At 52.4% G+C, this 19617-nt stretch overlaps 1 protein-coding gene across 2 annotated transcripts in view; it reads right to left on the minus strand.

Annotated features, from left to right (window-relative positions):
• Nucleotides 1-19617, minus strand: part of CSMD2 (CUB and Sushi multiple domains 2) — a 629134-nt gene that overhangs the window by 258610 nt on the left and 350907 nt on the right. For both annotated transcript variants that reach the window (XM_057744228.1, XM_057744218.1), the window contains exons 11-12: nt 18249-18352; nt 14944-15056 (exon numbers count right to left, since the gene is read on the minus strand). In XM_057744228.1, the coding sequence (XP_057600211.1) occupies nt 14944-15056; nt 18249-18352 (217 nt within the window). The remainder of the gene's footprint in view (nt 1-14943; nt 15057-18248; nt 18353-19617) is intronic.

Genomic DNA, 19617 nt, shown 5'->3' on the forward strand with positions numbered 1-19617 from the left:
CATCTCACACATGCCCTTGGCCTCTCCCTCAACGCACACACCTGAAAGCACAACTTAACCCTTCTCTGAAGCTGGCTCTTCTCCCGCCAGGGCTGGGGCAGGGCAGCCACCAAGGCACTCCCGGGAAGGTAGCCCCTTTGCTCCAGGTCCCAGAGCCCCAGGGGATCTGAAGGACCAGAAGAAAGGGCTCTGGGACAAGCCAGCCTGGAGAAACGAGCAGCAAGGCCCTCCTTCTTCTGGCGTCCCCAGCACGCTGTCTCTGGGACACGAGGCCCCGGCGAGGACTGTCACTGCGGGCACCCTGAGATCTGGAAAAAGTTACCCAGCATTTGAAGACAGAGCTGGCGCTTACTGCCTGGGACCAGACCCAGGTTTAAGGTGTCCTGGTGAGACCCCTGCATGCTGTAGAATATGTAAATGTGGGGTCCACCTGCCTGCGTCCCAGAGCACAGCAGCTGGTCTGAGGGTGAGATCAGCTCGAGAGAACAAGCGTTCTGAGCTGGAGGAAGGAGGCCGCTAGCCCTCTCCACTGTGCAGGCCTGGCGCTTTCCACACCCATCCATTTCTCCCACCATCAGTGTGATCAGAAGCATATAATGAGCACCTACGGTGTGCCCGTCCCTGCACCAGACTCTTGAGACCTGGAGGTGGGCTCTGGTCTCCAAGACTGAAAGGTCCTGACAAGGAAGCAGGTGTTTATGACACAGGGTGATTCGTGCCAGGGAAGGACCCAGGAGGAGTAGACAACTCAAATGTGGAGGCTGGGGCTGGAAACAGGGGGCGGGGAGTGAGGCACAAACCTGGGCACCAAGTTTTCGGGAGCATCAAAAACTCAGCCATCTAGACAAATACGATCCTTGTGCAATCTCGTGTTTTTAGAAAATCAAAACTAATGCATATAAATCAAATCCAACATGAAGGAAGATACCAGAATTTAATAAAAAGACCAGATCCGACACAGCACTTGCACCACTCACCTCACTTGTCTCACCCTAGTCCTGGCCATCAGAGCCTGTCATTATTGAAATGTTGTTTTCTTATCATGGATGTTTTGCATTAATCTTGGTTTTTTAAAAATACTACATTAAAATATTATTGAATTACTGAGTTCTTTGGTGTCTGCCTTAAAATTATGCCCAAGGTGAGTGTCTCTCTCATCTCAGCTCAATCCAACCCTGGCATCAGGGATGGTTTCTTGGAGGAGGTGCTGTCTGATTGGAGGCCTGAAGTCTGTGCAGGAGTCAGCAGGTGAAAGGAGTATGTGGGATTCAATGCAGCATTTTTTACAACAGCCAAGGCGTGGAAACAACCTACGTGTCCACTGATGGAGGAACGGGTGAAGAAAATGTGGCATACACACACAATAGAATATTTTTCAGCCACAAACAAGAAGGAAATCCTGCCATTCGTGACATGGATGGACCTTGAGGGCATCATGCTAAGTGAAATAAGTCAGGGAAAGACAAATACTGGATGATTTGGCTTACGTGTGCAATCTGAAAAAAACAAACTCACAGAGAATAGAATGATGGTGGTCATGGATGGGGTGGGGTGGGGGTGGAGGAAATAGGTGCAAGTGGTCAAAGGGTACAAAGTTCCGGTTATGAGCTGAATAAGTCAGGGGATGTGATGTACAGCTTGTATACATGGAAGTTGCTAAGAGAGTAGATCTTAGAAGTTCTCAACACACACACACACACACACACACACACACACACACACACACACACACAAACTGTAAGGTAATGTGATGGGTGTGCTAACTAACCTTAGTGTGGAAATCATTTCACAATATATACATATATCACATCCATACCTTAAATTTACACAATGTTGTATGTTAATTACATCTCAATAAAGCTGGGAAAAGGAGAAGGCATTAGTCTGAGGCAGAGGAGAGGAAGGGCCCTTCAGGTGGGGGAGGAGCCCATGCAGAGTCGCAGAGGTCAGGCCGTTCTCAGGGCTGCAGTGATAGAAGTGAAGATAACTAGTGGTTACGATCATAACGCACTCTTAGTTAGAGAACCAATCCCTCTGGTGCCAACTCTGCGCTGGTAGCCACTCTGAGCACTTTACATACCGTGACTCATGTCATTCTTACAGTACCGCTGTGACCTATGTGTTATTATCCCCATTTTAAAGATGAGAAAACCGAGGCACAGAGAGGTGATGTAATTATCCAAGGTCACAGAGCCGGGAAATGGTGGATCTGGGGGTCCAAACCCAGGTTGTACGATTCCAGGGCTCTTCACCACCATGTCACATTGCCTTTCCATAAGTTCGAGTACTTTTTACAGGTGATGAGAGATGAGGCTGGAAGAGGCAGGCAGGGCCAAAGCAGGAAACGGCCTGTGCACCCTGCTAATAAGACTGGACTTCAGAGTGTAGGCGATGGGGGCTCAGGAAAGGGTTTCATCCCACTTGGCATTTCAGAGCGTGGATTTTAAAAGATCACCCTGACTGCTGCCTGGAGAACGGTCTGGGGGCAGAAAGTCTGGAGGCATGAAGATCACTTATTCATTCAACAAATACTTGAGTGTCTACTTAGCACGAGCCACTGTGCTGGGCACTGGGGGTGCAACAGAGAACAGGGCAGACACGGGCCCAGCCACCATGGAGGCTCACGATGATCTGGGAGCTGTTTTGATGGCATCCAGGACTGGGCACAGGCAGAGAGATGGGGCGAGGCAGAAGGACCTGGGAGGTCTAAAGCAGGAAGAAGCCACGGGCCACACTAAGAGTGAGCAGACACAGATAAAGGGGAGGCAGAGACCACAGTGCCTGCAGGGCTGGGCCTGGGCACTGGGTGTGCTTTCATCTTCACCAGATGTGGGAGGAGGAGTAGGGCTGGAGGGTCACGCAGCACCTTCACGAGGACATACCGAGTAGAAAGCGGCAACATGCGTCTTATGCCCAGGAGGAAAATCTGGTCTAGAAATACAGAATTTGGGATTCAGCTCATAGAGGGTCATGAGAAGAATCAGGTCACCCAAGGGGAGACGTCAGTCCGGACAGAACAGTTAGGGACACTGCAGGGACCAGCAGAAGACTAGTCTAAGACCCTGCGGGGAGCGGAGCCCCAGAAGCTTAGAGAAGAATGAGTTTCAGGATGGAGACCAGCAGCATCAAAGGCGGCAGGGCAGTTTTGAAAGGACTGGCAAACAGGGCAGTGAAAGGCGCTCACTGGCTACCGGCAAGAGACCGAGTGTGATGGTGGGGCCAGGCGGGCACCGATGGGAGAAGAGGAAGCCGATCCGGGAAGAGCAGATGACTCGTAAAGAAGGCATTTCTTGGAAGTGAGGGGATGGGGAGAAGTCAGGTGGCAACTTACGAGGAATATGGCCTTGAGAGGGAGCTGCACAGGCTGATTAAGGTTGAAGACACTTGATCAGAATCAAATGCTAGGGGAGGCGGGAGAGGGAGAGAGAGAGACGGGTGTGACGGAGTGAGAGGCACTGCGAGTGCTTAGTTGAAATGGACAGTGACAGCAGGAGGCTCTGGAGAAGGCAGGAGGCTGGGGCCCAGCCCACGCTGGGGGGCTCCCTTTAGAGACCAGGAAGCTCCCCTTCCCTTGTGACGGGGGGGAAGAGGGAAGAGGCGACCAGAGTAAGCTTTCAGGTGGGGAGGCTGGAGGTTCAAGAATCTTGTAATGACACAGGCTCTACTTTCCAAGTGGAGGAGAAAGGAGGATGTGTCATGGTCTTTGCTGAAGGCGAGGGACCAGTTGTGGGGCAAAGGATGTGACGCTGACAAGAACGTCTGCCACAATCCCCTGGAGAAGAGGAATCACGGCTGGATGGACTGCCATGCACCCTGGGGCCCAAGGAGGGCGGAGACGACTCGATACAGGGGCGCTGCCGTTGGGCAGGGCTGTGTGGCTTGTCCCAGAGCCCTCATAACCTGGTTCACGGGCAAGGGCAGAAGTGGAAGGGCGGTGGGCTGGTGGGGCAGGGGGTTGAGGATACTGTTCACGGAATGGCTGACGTGTGATGCAAGGGGATCAGGGTGAAGTGCGAAGGAAGTGAACTGAGCAGGAGTGGGGGGGAGGGGACAGAGAGGCCAAGAGAAGGATGGTGAACAGAGTAGAGGGAGGAATGGGTGGGGAAGCGGAAGGCACGAGGGGCCCCAGAGCAGGATGGGTGGAGTCAAGGCTGCAGGGGTGCCAGAGAGCAAGGTCCATACTGACAGGAGGGGAGGAGGCTAAGAAATGGAGAGGCAAGGTGGCAGTGAGACTGGGAGTGGAGAGGAAAAGGCTGGAGACGTGCATGAGGAAGGTAGCGAGTGGCAGAGGTGGAGACCGCCTAGGTCAAAGGAGAAGGCTTTGCATGTGGGGGGACAGCATTGGAGAGCCGTGCATGAGCCCACCACTCAATGAGAAGTTCACGGGGTCTGTGGACAGGAGCCGCTAGTGCTGGAGAGGGCTCCTGGGTAGGGGTGACCTCAGGGGAAGTCAGGTTTAAGGGCGCACTTAGCAAAGAGGTCCAAGGCATTGGAGAGGGGCACGTGCAGACCACGGAACCAGGACCAGGTCTGGGGAGAGGAAGAAGAGAGCAGGGTGGTTTGAGAGTTCGGGAGCTCCTTTCAGGAGGGTGGAGGGGGTGCTGGGGGCTGACTTCTGGCCCTCAGACACCCCTTGTTCTGGTCTGGATCTTCCCTCCAAGCCCAAGGCCAACCCCTGCTGGGAAAACACGGGAACCAAGTCCCCTTGCCCTCCTGCTCCACGGCCCTGGGCTCCACGGCCCTGCCTGAAAAGGCATGTGACCTTGACCCTCCTGGCCGGGTGCCGACCAGATCTGACATCAGGGCCAAGAACTGCAAATCCGTAAGCCAAGTTCTGACTTGGAGAAAATCATGCATGCAGCTTCCTGTTGTCTGGCCTAATGGAATTCCATTTCATAAGTGTTTATCTTTCTCTCTGCCTCCTTCTGCCGACCAGAAGCAGGCTGGCGGACACGAGATGCGTGCTTCTAAGACCCTCAGAATTCTCTCACGACCAGGCTCTCCGTTTGGCATGTTTGACTCTCCTTCTTCCTGTTTTATTCCTATCATCTGTGATCAACCTTACCGTCTTCTCCCCAGGTTTTTCAATTTCTAATACCAAATTGGAATCCTCTTTTATGACAACGTCTGTAGAGAAGGAACTGCTTCTTGTGTCTCTAGAAATTCACCATTGGCTGTGCTCCAAGAAGGGAGCACCGCGTGGAAGGAGAGGGGAGTCCAGGCGCGAGCTGCGATTCGCTGCCTTTCCAACCAGGTGGGACTTCACCTGTTCCTTCACTGATTCACCATTCCCTAGCCTGGCCTACAGCCTCCTCTCCTTGCCAGTGTCACATGGCCGACTGCTCACGCTACAGACGCTAGCTTAAGACGTCACCGCCTCAAAGCTGCTTTCCCTGACTACGCTTCTTAGATGTTTCCCTTCTCCTTTGCTCTCTTGGCATCCCAGTCTTTCTCTTTGTAGCACCGATTGTAAGTATTCCTCTATTCATTTCATTAGTTACTGTTCTAGACATTGCACATATAGCTGTGGGAAAAAGGGCAAAAATCTCCGCCTTCCTGCAGCCTATCGTCTGTTGGGGCATCAGGGACAAGCTGATTCACCATCTCAGCCCCTCCCGGCACCCCACTGGCTGCCAGGTGGCCCGCCTTGTTTCTCGTCTCCCCACTCACTGGACCGTAAGCCCTGTGGAGGCAGGCATTGGTCATGTGCTGTTGATCACCTAGCACAGTGTCTGAGGCACAGAGAGCACACTGCTCAATGTGTGACCACAGCTGATATGTGTTGCATGAGAATTGTGCTAAATGCCACACTCAGGGCTAATGATACAGAGCTACCTGACCCACGGCCCCTGCCCTTGGACAACTCACAGTCAGGTGGGTCTAGAGATAGTTACAGTGTAAGTGATGGGGGCCAGGAGGTGGTGTGCACCTGACCACACAGCCTCTGGGGGCGCAGGGGAGGCAGCTCTGGTCTTGGGCTGGGGTTGGGAGAGGCAAAAGCCTTCAGGGAGGTCGCCCAGGCAGACAGGAAATCAGCCTGAATTCTGCCCTCTGCCCTGTCGCAGCCCTAGCTAATCACCTCCTGGTGGCTCCTCCCCAACCTCCCCGTGCCCTCTGCTCTCCATCCCACCCCTCACTGCCTCAGTCCACCCCGCTCAGTTCCTTGCCTGGGCGTGGCGTTAGGGAAGCGCTGTTCCCCTGCCCCTTCCCTCTGCTCCACTGTACTCTGCAAAGCAGCGCAAGATTGCTCAGAAACAAAAGTCCAATCACTAGTGTGCCCTGCTCATTGATTCTTCCATGGCTTCCCAATATTCCACAGATGAAAACCCTAACTCCTTGGCATGGCAGGACCTTTGCCTCCCCCCTCCCATCCCAGCCTCATCTTTGTCCACCTCCGAACTTGAGATTTATACACCATGGAACAGAGCCACCTGCAGGGAGGCAAAATAGTGCGAAGGTGAGGACTCCGATGTCAGAAAGTCCTGGATCTGTATCCTGGCTCTGACACTAATTAGCCGCAGACCTTGGGCACCTTTTGTATCCTCTCTGAGTCCAGTTTTGCCACCTGTAATACAGAAATGGTAATAATAACATCCACCTTGCAGGGTTGTTTTGAGGATTAAATGAGTTTATGTATATAAGACAACTGTCAAAATGTCCAGCACGTGGCACATAACCAGTAACCAGGAGATGTTTCCTCAAGGTCGTTATTGCCCTGTTGTTGGTACAGCCCAGCTGGCTCTCACATGTCTCTAACTGGTACCTGCTGTCCTCGCTTCCTGAATGAACACTCCCAGACAAAGAATCATCTTTCAATGTCAGCTCAAGTGCTTCCTTGGGGATGTCCCCTTGAATCACCCAGGCAGCCCTTAGGAGCTCTCTCTCTCTCTCTCTCACTCCCAGCCCCCTTGGACAATTTTTTATTTATTTGTTTTTTTATTCTGGAGAAGAGTTAGAAGTTCAACATGGCAGGACGCGACAATGAAGAAAGATGAGGCTGCAGAGATGGTCTGGGGAGGCCGTGAGGAGTCCCGATCAGCTCCTCACAGCCAGGGGTTCCACCCCTTCTGCTCTTTGTACCCTCAGAACCAAGAGCAGTGCCTTACGCATCCTAAGCACTCCAGACCCATTGTTCAACCAACACACACTCCTGACGAGTGACCAGGACATCTTTGGTGTATTAAGACGGCCTCTGGGTGTGCCTGGATCTCATGGATTTCCTTGCAACCACATCCCACTCCAGGCTTCTACTGATGATAGGACGGGCACAGGCAGGCAGGAGACAGAGGGCAACTGTGCGTGTATCGCTTGGATTCTGTGCGTTGTTCTCTGCACACAGTTTCCGTGAATGGGATGGAGAAGTGGGTGGATGAAGTGGGTGACATTCATCCCTCCCATTTCCTTCCTCCACCACTCCGATATGGGTGTGTCTCAGGCTGAAGGTGGTTGGGAAATAGGGGTGAATATGGTGAATATGGGGTGAAGATATACATGTAGAGCACCCAGGATGCCCTCAAGCTATCTGCATCAGCCCCAAACTGGAGCTTGCCATGTGCAGAAGCCCATGTGTTTAAAGAGTACATCTCATCAAGAGATTTCTTCCTGCCAAATTTTAATGGTGCGGCATCCTCTGCTGTTTAGCACCCATGTCCCTGGGGGCCAAGACAGACTCGTGTGTAGCATGGGTCCCACTGTGCCTTCCTGAAAGGGGACAGCTGCTGCCTGTATTTAGTGAACCTCTAGGTCTCAGTGCCTGAGGAAGCTTTAAGGGTACCATGGAAACTCAGCGAGCAACTTAGGAACATGCCCAGTGTCATTCCTCATTGAAATTGGAATGTTTGGGTCTCTGAGCTTATGGGGATAAAGAAAGAAGAGGGAGAGGTCCTGAAAATTGCAGACCAGAGGCTGAAAATGGCCATGTGCCTGACACTCTGACAGGGGGAAAGGCAAGGTCTGAAAAGGAGTGGAGTCAGGATGCTAGGCTGCTGCCCTCGGTCTCCTTTCAAGCTCGGCTCCAACACCATCACTTTCAGAATGCCCCTTGGTGCCACCACCAGAGTTTAGTTCTGGAGAAGGGGATGCAGGCGCTGCCTGTAGAAGGCTAGACTTGGCCATCTTCTCCTTACTTGCTCTCAAACTTTATTCTATGGAGGTTTTAGCTTCAACCCAAAGCACGTGTCCGCTTTCTAAGTCAGCCCGTTCTCTCCCTCGGGGATGTCTGACCAACTCCTTTCCATTCTACAAGCAAGTTTTAGTTTCAGACACCAGCTCCTCCGGGGAGCCTTCCCTGATGCCCTCAAGTAAGGCTAGCTGTCCCTCCTTGATATTCCCCATCTTCTCATACCTTCTGGACTCTAATGAAGGCAGACTAAGACTTGGGTGAAAGCACAGATTGTCTTGTTATCCTTGTAGCCCCCTGTGGTCTGAACAGTGTCTATAACACGTAATCAGGGCCTAGACGATGTTGAATACATAGGTGACCTGATTTCCAACATGAGTCCCCTAGACTATTGGGCATCCTTTCTGCGTGGTCTCTATTGACCTGCTCCTCTAGGGCGAGGGTCCCAGCTCCTTCCTCCCCTAGGCTGGGCTCCTAGAGTTAGGGTTAGGCCGCCAGATTCCAGGCTGCAAGTCAGGAAATGAGGCGACTCCCAGATTGATGCTAAAACTTGTTAGCAAGTTGTATGTAATTTTATAATGTTTCTGGTAAGTGCTAATTGCCTGTTCCTTAAATATTTCTTGTTCTGCTGGGAAGCAGAGCAATTGCAACTATGAATGCATTTCCTACAGCTGTCTGCCCTCATGGAGGGGGCCTGAGTTTCTTGGAGCCAAAGACTCAGATATTGACAGAGGTGGAGGCCCCTCCCCCACCCGGACCTGGGATTGTGACAAGCAGAATGAGAAGAATTTCTGGGAAATAAATCCCTCAACTTTTTCCACCCAGGGGCTCATATTTTAATGGTGGGGGGGGGAGGGTTGTGTGGCATGGTGGTGATGCTCTAGTGCCACCTGACTGCCCCAAGGAAGCTTCTCTCTACCAGAACAGGAGCAGAGGGGGTATTGATGCTGATGGGGCCAGGTATGCCTGCGGGGGGGTTTCTGCCCTCAAATGCCTCGTGCCACCTGTGGAACACCTGCATCCGGCCACCCTCCCATCCCTGAACCAAGCTGTCTGTCCCGCATGGAATTCCCCAGGAGCTGGGATAAAAGGATGGCTAAGAATGGGGTGGAGATAATTCTGAAGCTTTGGGCCATGAGTGTAGGTTGGAGGAAGAGCTGCAGGACTGGGGAAGCAGCAGAGGGGAGCAGGCTTTTAAACTGAGTGTTTACTAAATGCCAGGCCCCATTCTGGGGGCTTCACTGCACAGAGTCCTCGTAAGACCCCTGGGAGAAGAATGTTTATCAGCCCTTCTTCGTAGATGAGAAAACTCAGACTCAGAGAAGCGGAGGGACTGGCTGAAAATCACACACAGAGCAAATGGCAGAACTCGATTATCAAGTGGGTTTGTCTGACCCCAGGGCCTATGGAGACAGTGGAGAATGTGGGCTCTTGGCACCTGAGTGCTGGGAGGCAATAAATTGGCTCAACAGGGGATTGAGAGGGTATAGAGGAAGGGTGCCCGACTGTGCCAGGCACTGGGCTAGGCCCTGTAGGACCAGATGGATTAATAAACTGTAATCTGCCTAGACGGGGTCCATAGGAGCCAGAACTTGGCCTGAAATCATCACCATCAAGGGCTTTGGATGCCATGCGAATGACTGTGCTTTATCCTGAAAACAATGAGAAGTTGTCCTGAAAACAATGAGAAAAAATAAAGCTTTTTTATTTTTATTTTTCTTAAGTAGCAGGAACTGTTCTAGATTTGGATTCTAGGAAGAGCACTGATCACTGAGCTGCGCGAGGCAGATGGTTGGGGCTAGGGGAGGGGCCTGGAGTCAGGGATGCCGGGTAGGACTGTGTGGTCATCAGGTGAGAGGCGACGAGGGCCTCAGCCATGTCAATGACAGAGGAGCTGGGGCACCGCAGAGGGAGAACTGACAGAATCTGGGGACTGAGTCAGAGGTGAGATATGGAGAAGGAGGAGGTAGAGCTGGGGCCGAGTGATGGCGTGGATGGTGGCACTGTTCATCAGGAGGGGGACATGGGAGCAGGGGGTGTGGGGGTGGGGTGGAGATGGGGAGCTTGGTTTTGGATGGTGTTAATGGACTGAATGTTTATGTCTCCCCCAGATTCATATGCTGAAGTCCTAACCCCCAGTGTGACTGAATTTGGAGATGGGGCCTCTAAGGAGGTAATAAAGGTTAAGTGAAGTCAGAGGGTGGGGCCCTGATCTGACAGGATTAGTGTCCTTATAAGAAGAGACAACAGAGAACTCGCACTCTTTTTCCCTCCATGTGCACACACCGAGGAAAGGCCATGTGAAGACACAGTGAGAAGACACCCATCTGCAAGCCAGAGAGACATCTGGCAGCCATCTGAAGCCAGCCCGGACCAGAAACCGAATCAGCCAGAATGCTGATCTTGAACTTCTAGCCTTCAGAAGCGTGAGAAAATACATTTCTGTTATTTAGGCTTCCCAGTCCATGGTATTTTGTTATGGCAGCCAGAACAGACCTAAGACAGATGGGGTGGGCTTGAGATGGCTGAGGGGGAAGCTACGTAAATTGTGTCACAGGCAGACTGACATGCAAGTGGGGAGCTGATCTGAAAGTCACCAGGGTTCAGGCTGGGGTTGACGCTATAGGAATAGATGTGATCCATGGTAGAAGGTTCTAGAAAAAGAGGATGACAGCTGAGAGCCTACGTGCCTGCTCTGAGGGGGGCAGTGGGGAACCATGCAGAAGCTGAGAGGGGGCAGTTAAGGAGGTGAGGAGACCCAGGAGGCTGCCGGGAGAGAAGCCCAGAGCAGACGGGAAGGGACACTGTCCCATCAGGGCTCCAGGGAGCTCGACCACCCACCTCTTCCACAGAAGAGGGCCCCTCGCCATGAAGGCGTGAGACCCACGGGTGTCCCCCTCAACAAAAGGTCAAAGATGGAAGGACAAGAAGGCAAAGTCAAGCCCAACCTAACATTTAATCCCTCCCAGGCTCTTCTTCCCGCTGGACAAGGTGCGAACCCTTTATGAGGCCTCGAGGCCCTCGGTGACCTAGGCCTGCCTTCTGCCACTTCTGCTTCCACAGCCTACACCGTGGCCACCGTGAACCACCTCCCTTCCCAGCCAGCCTGGGGAGTGAGGGTGAGGCAGGGACCTGGGACTGGGGCTATTAGAGCAAGCTCGGGCCGCCTGCGGGACAGGCAGGGAGCCGCGTGTCCCGCGGAGGAGCACACACCGCAGCGTGGAGGGCAGTGGTCATCACTGGGGGAAGGCCGTTCTGTGATCTCACTTCCTAACACTGCACAGCAATGGGAGGCATTATTACCTCCACTTTATGAGCGGGGCAACTGAGGCTCAGAGAGACCACCTGACTTGCGTGAGGTCACGCAGCGGGGGCCACACTGTAATTCACCCGCTCTGGTCTAATTCCAGAGTCCATTCTAACGTCACAGAACCTGCTGCCTCTGTGCACATAACCTGTGTAGCCCCTGTGGGTTAGTGAGGGCTCTAAACGCCCAGACTCTCTTCTCTCTTCCTAATTTGTCATGGTTCCGAGGAGAAGTCTGGCCCACACCTAATCTGTGACCAGCAGCCACACAGCATATGTTTTCAGGCCGAGTCTACGTGCCCGTTATTGTATCTTCAGCACCCAGCCTCGTACTGGTCACGTAACAGAAGCTCAGTCAATACTGGGAGTGAAATGGACAAATGACCTAATCCCAATCTCTAGTAACAAGGAACCTGGGCTCATGATATGTGGCCCGTTTGATTGGGGCAAAGCTTCAGCTTCCATGAAGATTTTATAAGGAACTGAAATTCTGTAACTTTGGGAGGCTCCTGGTATAAGAGAAAATCATGGGCTTTGAAGCCAGAGAGCTCTGGGGTCAAATCTCTACTCTGCCAGGTCCCACACTTCTGTGTGACCCGGGCAGGTAACTCACCCTCTGAGTCTCTGATTCCTCTTCTATAAAAGAGCAGCCATCCTATAGCTGTGAGCACTGCATGAGATGAAGAGGTACTTTTCAAACTAGTGCTTCACTACAAATTCCCTCTTAAAAGAAGGCTTACAGGAGGAGAAGAGGAGATGGAGGCAGAGTCAGAGGCCTCCCTGATGGACATACCCTGTCCGACCACTTTGGTGGTCCCCGCGGGTACCCCAAATCTTTGTGTGACACTGTTTAAAACCCTGAGACAATGAACATGCAGCTTCCAGCACATAATAGGCTCTCAACAAATGACATGTCCCTTTCTTTTCCAATGAAATCACACCAAACAAGCCTAATTCCTCTTTCCCACAAAACAACCCTTCAAATATTTGGACACAGCTCTCAAGTCTCCCCTGAGTCCACTTTCCCCCAGATAAACATTCAGGGGGCTGTTAACCTTTCTCACTGGGCTTGACTTTAAGTCCTCTCTTTATCCATCTCAAGCGGAGGTCCCCACGCCTATCCCCAATTCTCTGATGCCTGATCAGAATAGAATAAAGCACCACTCACTCCCTGGGGTAAACTCTAGTAGCTAATTTTCTGAAACTTCAAACAGGACTTGATATTTATTCCCACTTCATCTTATCCTGGAAATTGAGCCAGCTGCTCCACCCCACGGAGATCTTTCCACACACTGTTTGCTGACTGCTGTACCATCACCGCTCTCAAGCTCATGTGACTTTTGTCTTATCCCAGCCTTGAATAAGACATGGAAGGACTAGGGAATGTGGATGGCACAGAATTGTTCCGCCCCACTTCCGTAAATAGTCAGTGCTGTACATCCGTAGAAGTTCTGAAATGGGGAAACCTTAGAAACTTCAAGTCTAAACCCATTCCCATTTCCAAAGTAGTGAACACCAGGGCTTGGGGCTGAATCAAGGTCTCCTGATTTCTCGTCTGGGGCTCTTTCCATTGCCTCACAGCTGTGTGCAGATTACTAAGTGCCAGAAGAGCCCATTCATTTAACTTTCTATGTACTCACTAACCAGTTACTCACTAATCACCTTGTAATTTGCAACACTTTTTATTGGATTGGCCAAAAAGTTCATTCGGGGTCCCCCCATGAGATGTTATGGAAAAACCCGAAAGCACTTTGTGGCCAACCCAATATTTTCACGTGCTTTATCTGAACTTAATCTTCATAGAAGCCCCGTCACTGATGGTGTATTATTATCTCTATTTCGCAGCTGAAGAAACAGAACCCTAGACAGACTCCCTGACTTACCACGGAGCTAGAAAGGGGCAGAACCAAGATTTGAACTCAGCACGTGTCACCCAGTAGGTGTTCTCTGTCTGCTGTTCCGCCTCACTTAGACGCATGCTTCCTATTCTTCGAACAGTACATCCATCATCCTTACCCCATGGGCATCATGGTTTGACAGTGTTCCTACAGGAAATAAGGGCTAGCCTCCCATTAGGGGTTGAATCATATTCTCCAAAGAGACGTGCTGGATCCTCCCCCCTGATCCTTGTGCATGTGACCTTATTTGGAAATAGGGTTTTTGCAGCAGTAATCAAGTTAAGATGGTGGGCCCTTAATCCAGTATGACCGGTGTCCTACGAGAAGAGGAGAGAGACGCACGGGGATGTGTGACCACAGAGGCAGGGATGAGAATAGTCCTTATTCCTACAAGTCCACCACCAGGAGCTAGGAAGAAGCAAGGAAGGGGTCCACCCACAGTCTCAGAGGGAGCGTGGCCTCCTGACACCGCGAGATGGGACTTCTAGCCTCCAGAACTGAGAGAACGCACTTCTGTTGTTGAAGCCACCCAGTGTGTGGTGCTTTGTTAGGGCAGCCCTAGGACATTCATACAGCTCCCGTGAACCCAGTTTGGTGACAGAATCCAGGTCCTGGTACAGGAAGAGCCCTTGGTCCACTCGGGGTATGAGTCATACGGAGCGGAGTGAGAGTCCTTTGGACCCTAAGTAGTCCCATGTGGAAGGATCGTGTGTCCAAATCGGGGCGGGGGGGGGGGGGCGGCGAGGAGGCTGTCTCTCCCCCTCCAGTGCCTCCTGTCTCTCTAGTAACCACGTTATCACTTTAAAGACGTAAAGCTCACTTTCTTGATAAAGCCTCTCCTGATGCCCCAGATAGGATGACTGCCCCTTCGCGGTGCTCCCGCTGGCGGTTTGCTGCAATTATCTTGCTTTTATAATAGCTCATTTGTTTTCTTCTCTGTCTTACCACGAAAGCACAGGCCCCTTGCGGCAAGGGGCCTAGATCTGATGCTTCTGTTCCCCCAGTGCTGGGCTCGGGTCAGATACCTAAGAGGGCCTCCACAAATTCGGGGGACGGTCTCTGCTCCCCGTTCTGTGGTTCTGTGGGGATCTGCACGAGCAGTCATCAGCAGGCTTGGCAGTACACAGAGGGGGGAGTGGGAGGGTATCTCTTGGACCCTAGACTTTGCCGTTCCCTTAGTGCCTGTTCCCACCAAGAGATGAAGGTCACCCTTGTCTGCATCCTCCTCAGGTCACCAATGGCGTGGATCTGTCCCTAGCCCCGTGCACAGTCACGCATCACTATGACACCCAAATAGGGTAGCTTGGGAAGCTACAGTCTCCAGTCTAAAGATTTTAAGAAATAAGTAAGGCTCAGACAGTTTACGGGGCTTTTCAAAGGTCTACACAGGTCAGGTATGAATCCACGATGGAATTGATGTGTGTGATTGATCCCAGATAATCCTCAAAACAGCCCAGGAGACCCACTGGACCAAGGAGGAGGCTGGGGCTCAGAGAAGTCGAATAACATGCCTAAGGAGAGGAATCTAGTGCAGGGCAGAGCTGGGATTTGAACTCAGGGCTTGTTGACTCCAAACCAGACCCCAAGTGTCTGACTCATTGGCTTCCCTACAGCAGTTACCTTCGTAAGAAGCCTTGAAGCCCAGGGAGCTGCCGCTGCCGTCAGTCTGGAAGAGGAGCCACATTTGATGGTTGGTGCTGACAATGAGATCTGGGACCGATGTACCTGTCAGGCTGTCAGGAGAGAAAGAGTCAGAGGCATGCACCCCACCGTGGCACCCCAGCAGAATGACTGTGTGAGCAATGACATCTAAAGGCATATCTAGGCTCCAGGCCCACTTGGGCAAATACTGGGCCCCACAGTGTTTCTGGCACTGAGCCCAGTAGCATGTGCTCCTGTGCTGGGAGACTCAGGACCGCTCCCCTCCGGCCACAGGCAGAGCTTGCATCCCAACCATGACTCCCCTGCCCAGACTCCTGGGCTCAGAAGAGAGATCTGTGTCCTCACTTGCACACAGGAGGGATGGCCGGAGCCAGATCTAATCAGGGGGGTGTCTACACTCCTGCATCCTCCCTTGTCTCGTGTGAATTGTATTGCAGAAAAGACACAGTTGGAACCCAGCCGTTCCTTTTAATGAGGCATCTCTTTCCATTCCAGCATGAGAAGCGAGGCTTAAAGCACAGCCACCACCCTGGGCAACATTCTTTCTGAAGAAGAGAGTTTAGACATGCAGAGGATTCTGATTCAACTCACATTCACCAGGCACCTACGCAAGTCAGACCAATTCCTGTCCATTAGCTCATTTAAAGTCCTCAGTAGCCCAGTGAGGTAGGAGTTGTTTTATGCCCACTGTACAGATGAGAATATAGAGGTGCAAAATGGGCAGTGGCTTTCCCAAGGTCAGCGTGCTGGAGAGTGGCAGGGCCAGAGTCTACGGCACGGGCTGGAGTTCCCAGAAGAAACCTGGCTTCCTTTTTCTGCTGAGACCAGACAAATTGCCAGCACAGATGGGGTGTGGGGATTTGAGGAAGGGGTGGTTGGATTAATGGGCCCTAATCTCTGCTCCACCCTGGGGGTCTCAAAGCTTGAAGGGGGCTGTTGAGTTCGCTGCAGAGAGATGATCGGTATCCTGTGAGCGCTGTGGGAGTAGAGCAGGGATAGACCACCTGGGATATACCAGCCCGGCCCATGTGACATCCCTGGGCTGGGGGTGCTGACCTTCCGTGACGAGTAAGGATTGAGGCCGGTGGTGGTGAGCAACGGAGGAGACCAAAGCCTCTGCTCTTCCTCTGTGTGACCCAATTATGACAACAAAGGAATCTAACTATTTTGCATTGTTTCCCTGAAGTTTTGAAATTGATGTTGGCCTAAAGAGATCTGAGGCTGGTGGGAGAGCCCCTGGGCTGCTACAGAACTTGTTGGGATCTCACTCAAACTAGACTGGTCCAGAGACCTGAGTACAAGCCTTGGATCTACTATTCATTTGCTGTGGGACCTTGGGCAAGTGGTTGAGCCTCTCTGAGCTTTTTCAATCCATATAAATGAAGGGGTGGAACTGTATGATCCCCAGAGTCTTTTCAGCCCTGCTGTGCTGAGGTTCCCTCTATGACAAAGCACACTAGCGTCATGGGGGAGACAGTGTGGGATCCCGGCCTCTCGGGCACGTCGAGCTGATGTACCACACAGGTCAGCACACCAGGGCAGGTGAGTGACGGGGGTGCGCCCAGCAGGGGAGAGGGTTTGGGTGTGATGGGTAATTTATGTGTCAACCTGATTGGGCCACAAAGTGCCCAGATATCTGGCCAAACATAATTCTGGGTGTTTCTGGATAAGATTGATATTTTAGCTGGAAGACTGAATAAAACAGATTGCCCTCCCTAGTGAAGGTGGGCCTCATCCAATCCATTGAAGAACTGAAGAGAACAAAAAGGCTGACTCTCTCCCAGGTAAAAGAGAATTCTTCCCGTCTGCCTGACTTCTAGCTAGGATGGTGTTTTTTCCCACCCTGAACTTGAACTGAACATCAGCTCTTCCTGGGTCTCGAGCCTGCTGGCCTTTGCTCTAGAACACCATCGTCAGGTCTCCTGGGTCCCCAGCTTGCTGATTCAGCCCACAGATCCCAGGACGTGTCAGTTCCCATCAGCACAAAATCCAATACCTTATAATAAACCCCTTTCTTTACATATACATCCTATTGCTTGTTTCTTTGGAGAACCCTGATTAATACAGTGGAGAGTAGGCAGCGGGGAGGATGCCCTTCAGGCGGACATTCTACTCTTTTCTCTTGAGAGATCTCAAGTCACAGCCATGTCACCTGACATGATAGGTAATGTTGTTCAACTGCCCTAATAGGATACTTTCCAGGTAGATGTGGGGAAGGTATGAGAAGCACCCAGAACAGAATAGCTCCTGGACAAGCCAGCTATTACAGAATGAGCATTTCTTATTCAGCATTCACACCAGAGGGTGTTAGCCTGGTTGGGAGGGGGTACGGCATGGGACGCTGTCCTTGAATGAAATCAAAAGACATGAATTCAGGTGCTGGTTCCACCACCAACCATCTTTGCACTCTTTGGGCCTCAGTTTCTCCAGCTGTTGAATGGGTATAATAACACCTTCCTCACAGGGCTGCTGTGGGAATTAAATGAGATAACTGATGTCAAAGTTCCTATCACAGTGCCTAGGCACATAGTAGGTGCCCAATGTATGTGAAACTTCCCCTCCTCCTTGGCAGGGGAGGTGGACACGGTCAGGCCTGTCTCTCTGCCGCTGGGCCACACACACTGAACAGGAGCACTCTCCTGCTTTCATGTCAGGCTAATCATGGTGGGCGAAGGAGGAGCCAAGTGGCCCCACAAGCTGAGACCCAGTGTAATGAAACCCAGGACAGCCCGACATCATCCTCTCCCTTGACTAGACCATGTCAAACCAGCCTTTCTGGCCTCAGAAAATGTGGTCCCAATTCCCTGAAACCATCCATTTCCCAGAGAGTTCTGAGCATGCAGGGAAATTAACAAAACATTTCCATTGTCCGTGAAGCCAGACCACCATGGATGTGCGCGGCCTTGAGGAAAAACTCCTGGGGGGCAGAAGCAGGGTCGGCACAGACGCAGACAGCCAAGTGGAAGCTCCACGCGCACGCGTCAGGCCCCTATTTCCCCTGCTCCCTAAGAGGCTGCTCCTCCTCTACACTTCGCCCGTGACTTCCTAGCGAGAGTCTGGCTCTGTTTTCTCTGGTAGGAGTAGAGAGAGATGGAAGGACTGTTGCTGAGACCAGCAGTGGTGCAGGACACCTGTCCTTGTCATAGCATGGTGACAGGGGGTAGGGTCGGGGCACCGGGCAGGAACCGGCAAGCCCATCCCACCGCCCCCAGCCAAGGCACACGTGCTCCTGCCCTGCCCACCGCGTGCTCTGCTGCACTCACATGTAGAGAACCGTCTTCTGGTCCCCATCCTGCCCGCCGTCCCCAACCGTCAGGGTGTCATAACCCCTCTCCAGGTCGAACTCCTCGAAGGCCAGCTTGATTACCTGGGGAGGGAGCAGAGGTTAGGGAGCGTGACTTCCACGGCCTTGAAGACAGCGAGACGCTTCACGTCCAGATGCCCAGAGCACGTGTGACACCAATGCCACACAACCCTCCATCCACACTGAGCACTGCCGTGCCACGGTTCTAAGTGTGAACTGTTTCTCTCCGGAGCCATACAGTCTCTGGGGTCCCCTGATGTTTTCCAAAGAGGATCATGGCACATCTGGCCAATTCTGGGGGCTGTCATGGCAACACCAGGTACATCTGGCCGACTGGGAGAGGATGAGACTCTTCCTTCATGCTTTAATGCGCAGAAATCCCCACGGAATTGGTGGCAAATTTTCAGGCCACATGTGGAATCTCAGCTATGTGGTCCTCAGGGACCTGCAGAAGTTTCTCTCAGCCTCTCCTCTGCCTGCTATTCTCCATCCACCTTGTTTGTTTATTTGTTGAATAAACGAATGTTCCAGGAAAGAGATTTCAACAAGATTCTTTTCTCTTAACTTGTTTTAGTCCTGCCTGCTGCAAATATTTACTAAGCACTCACCACATGCCAGCCTAGGAGGTAGGGTTTCAACGGTGAGCATGACATGGGCCCTGCCCTGGGTGAGTGAGGAGACAGAACAGCAATCTGATAACCACACTGCCAGGTGACAGATGCTACGTGAGAGCCTGCGGCTCACGCAGCCTGGGGGGTGGGGAGTGGGGAGGCTGTTTGTGAGGAGGCGGGTCTGAGAGTTCTGAAGGCTACAGAAGACTGTCAGGTCAGAGGGGGATGCTGGGAGAGGCAGGGGTCAGGGTCACAAGGTCCGAGCTGTGGCAGAGATGGAACATTCCAGAACAAGTGTTCAGTGTCTATCAACACAGGTCCACGAACTGAACACAGCCACTGGCTGCCTCACTCTGGGGGACAATGTGGCTGGGCCTTCAGTGCAAGGAGGTGACTCAGGAAGGTCCAGAACTTGAGAAGTCTGCCCGGAGCTAGGTCCACAGGGCCTCAGGGCCTCCTCCCCTGCCCCAGAGAGCTGCGGGTCAGCCTGAGGGGGAGCGGCAGGAGGGTTTTAAACAGTGGGTGACGGGGACGCTTAGGTGTCGGAGAAGGACATCGGTCTGGCTGCTCCTGTGGAAACTGACGTGGCAGGAGTGACGCCAGGGGCGGTGAGGATGGTTCGAGGCTTCAGTGGCAGTTAGGTGATTGGCACAGGAGGGCAATGGGGACGGGAGAGAGAGATCAGTCCTGGAATCTTTAGGGCTTTGTGACTGGATG

The sequence above is a fragment of the Hippopotamus amphibius genome, chromosome 1 (assembly GCF_030028045.1).
Source record: "Hippopotamus amphibius kiboko isolate mHipAmp2 chromosome 1, mHipAmp2.hap2, whole genome shotgun sequence".
Classification (NCBI taxonomy): domain Eukaryota; kingdom Metazoa; phylum Chordata; class Mammalia; order Artiodactyla; family Hippopotamidae; genus Hippopotamus; species Hippopotamus amphibius.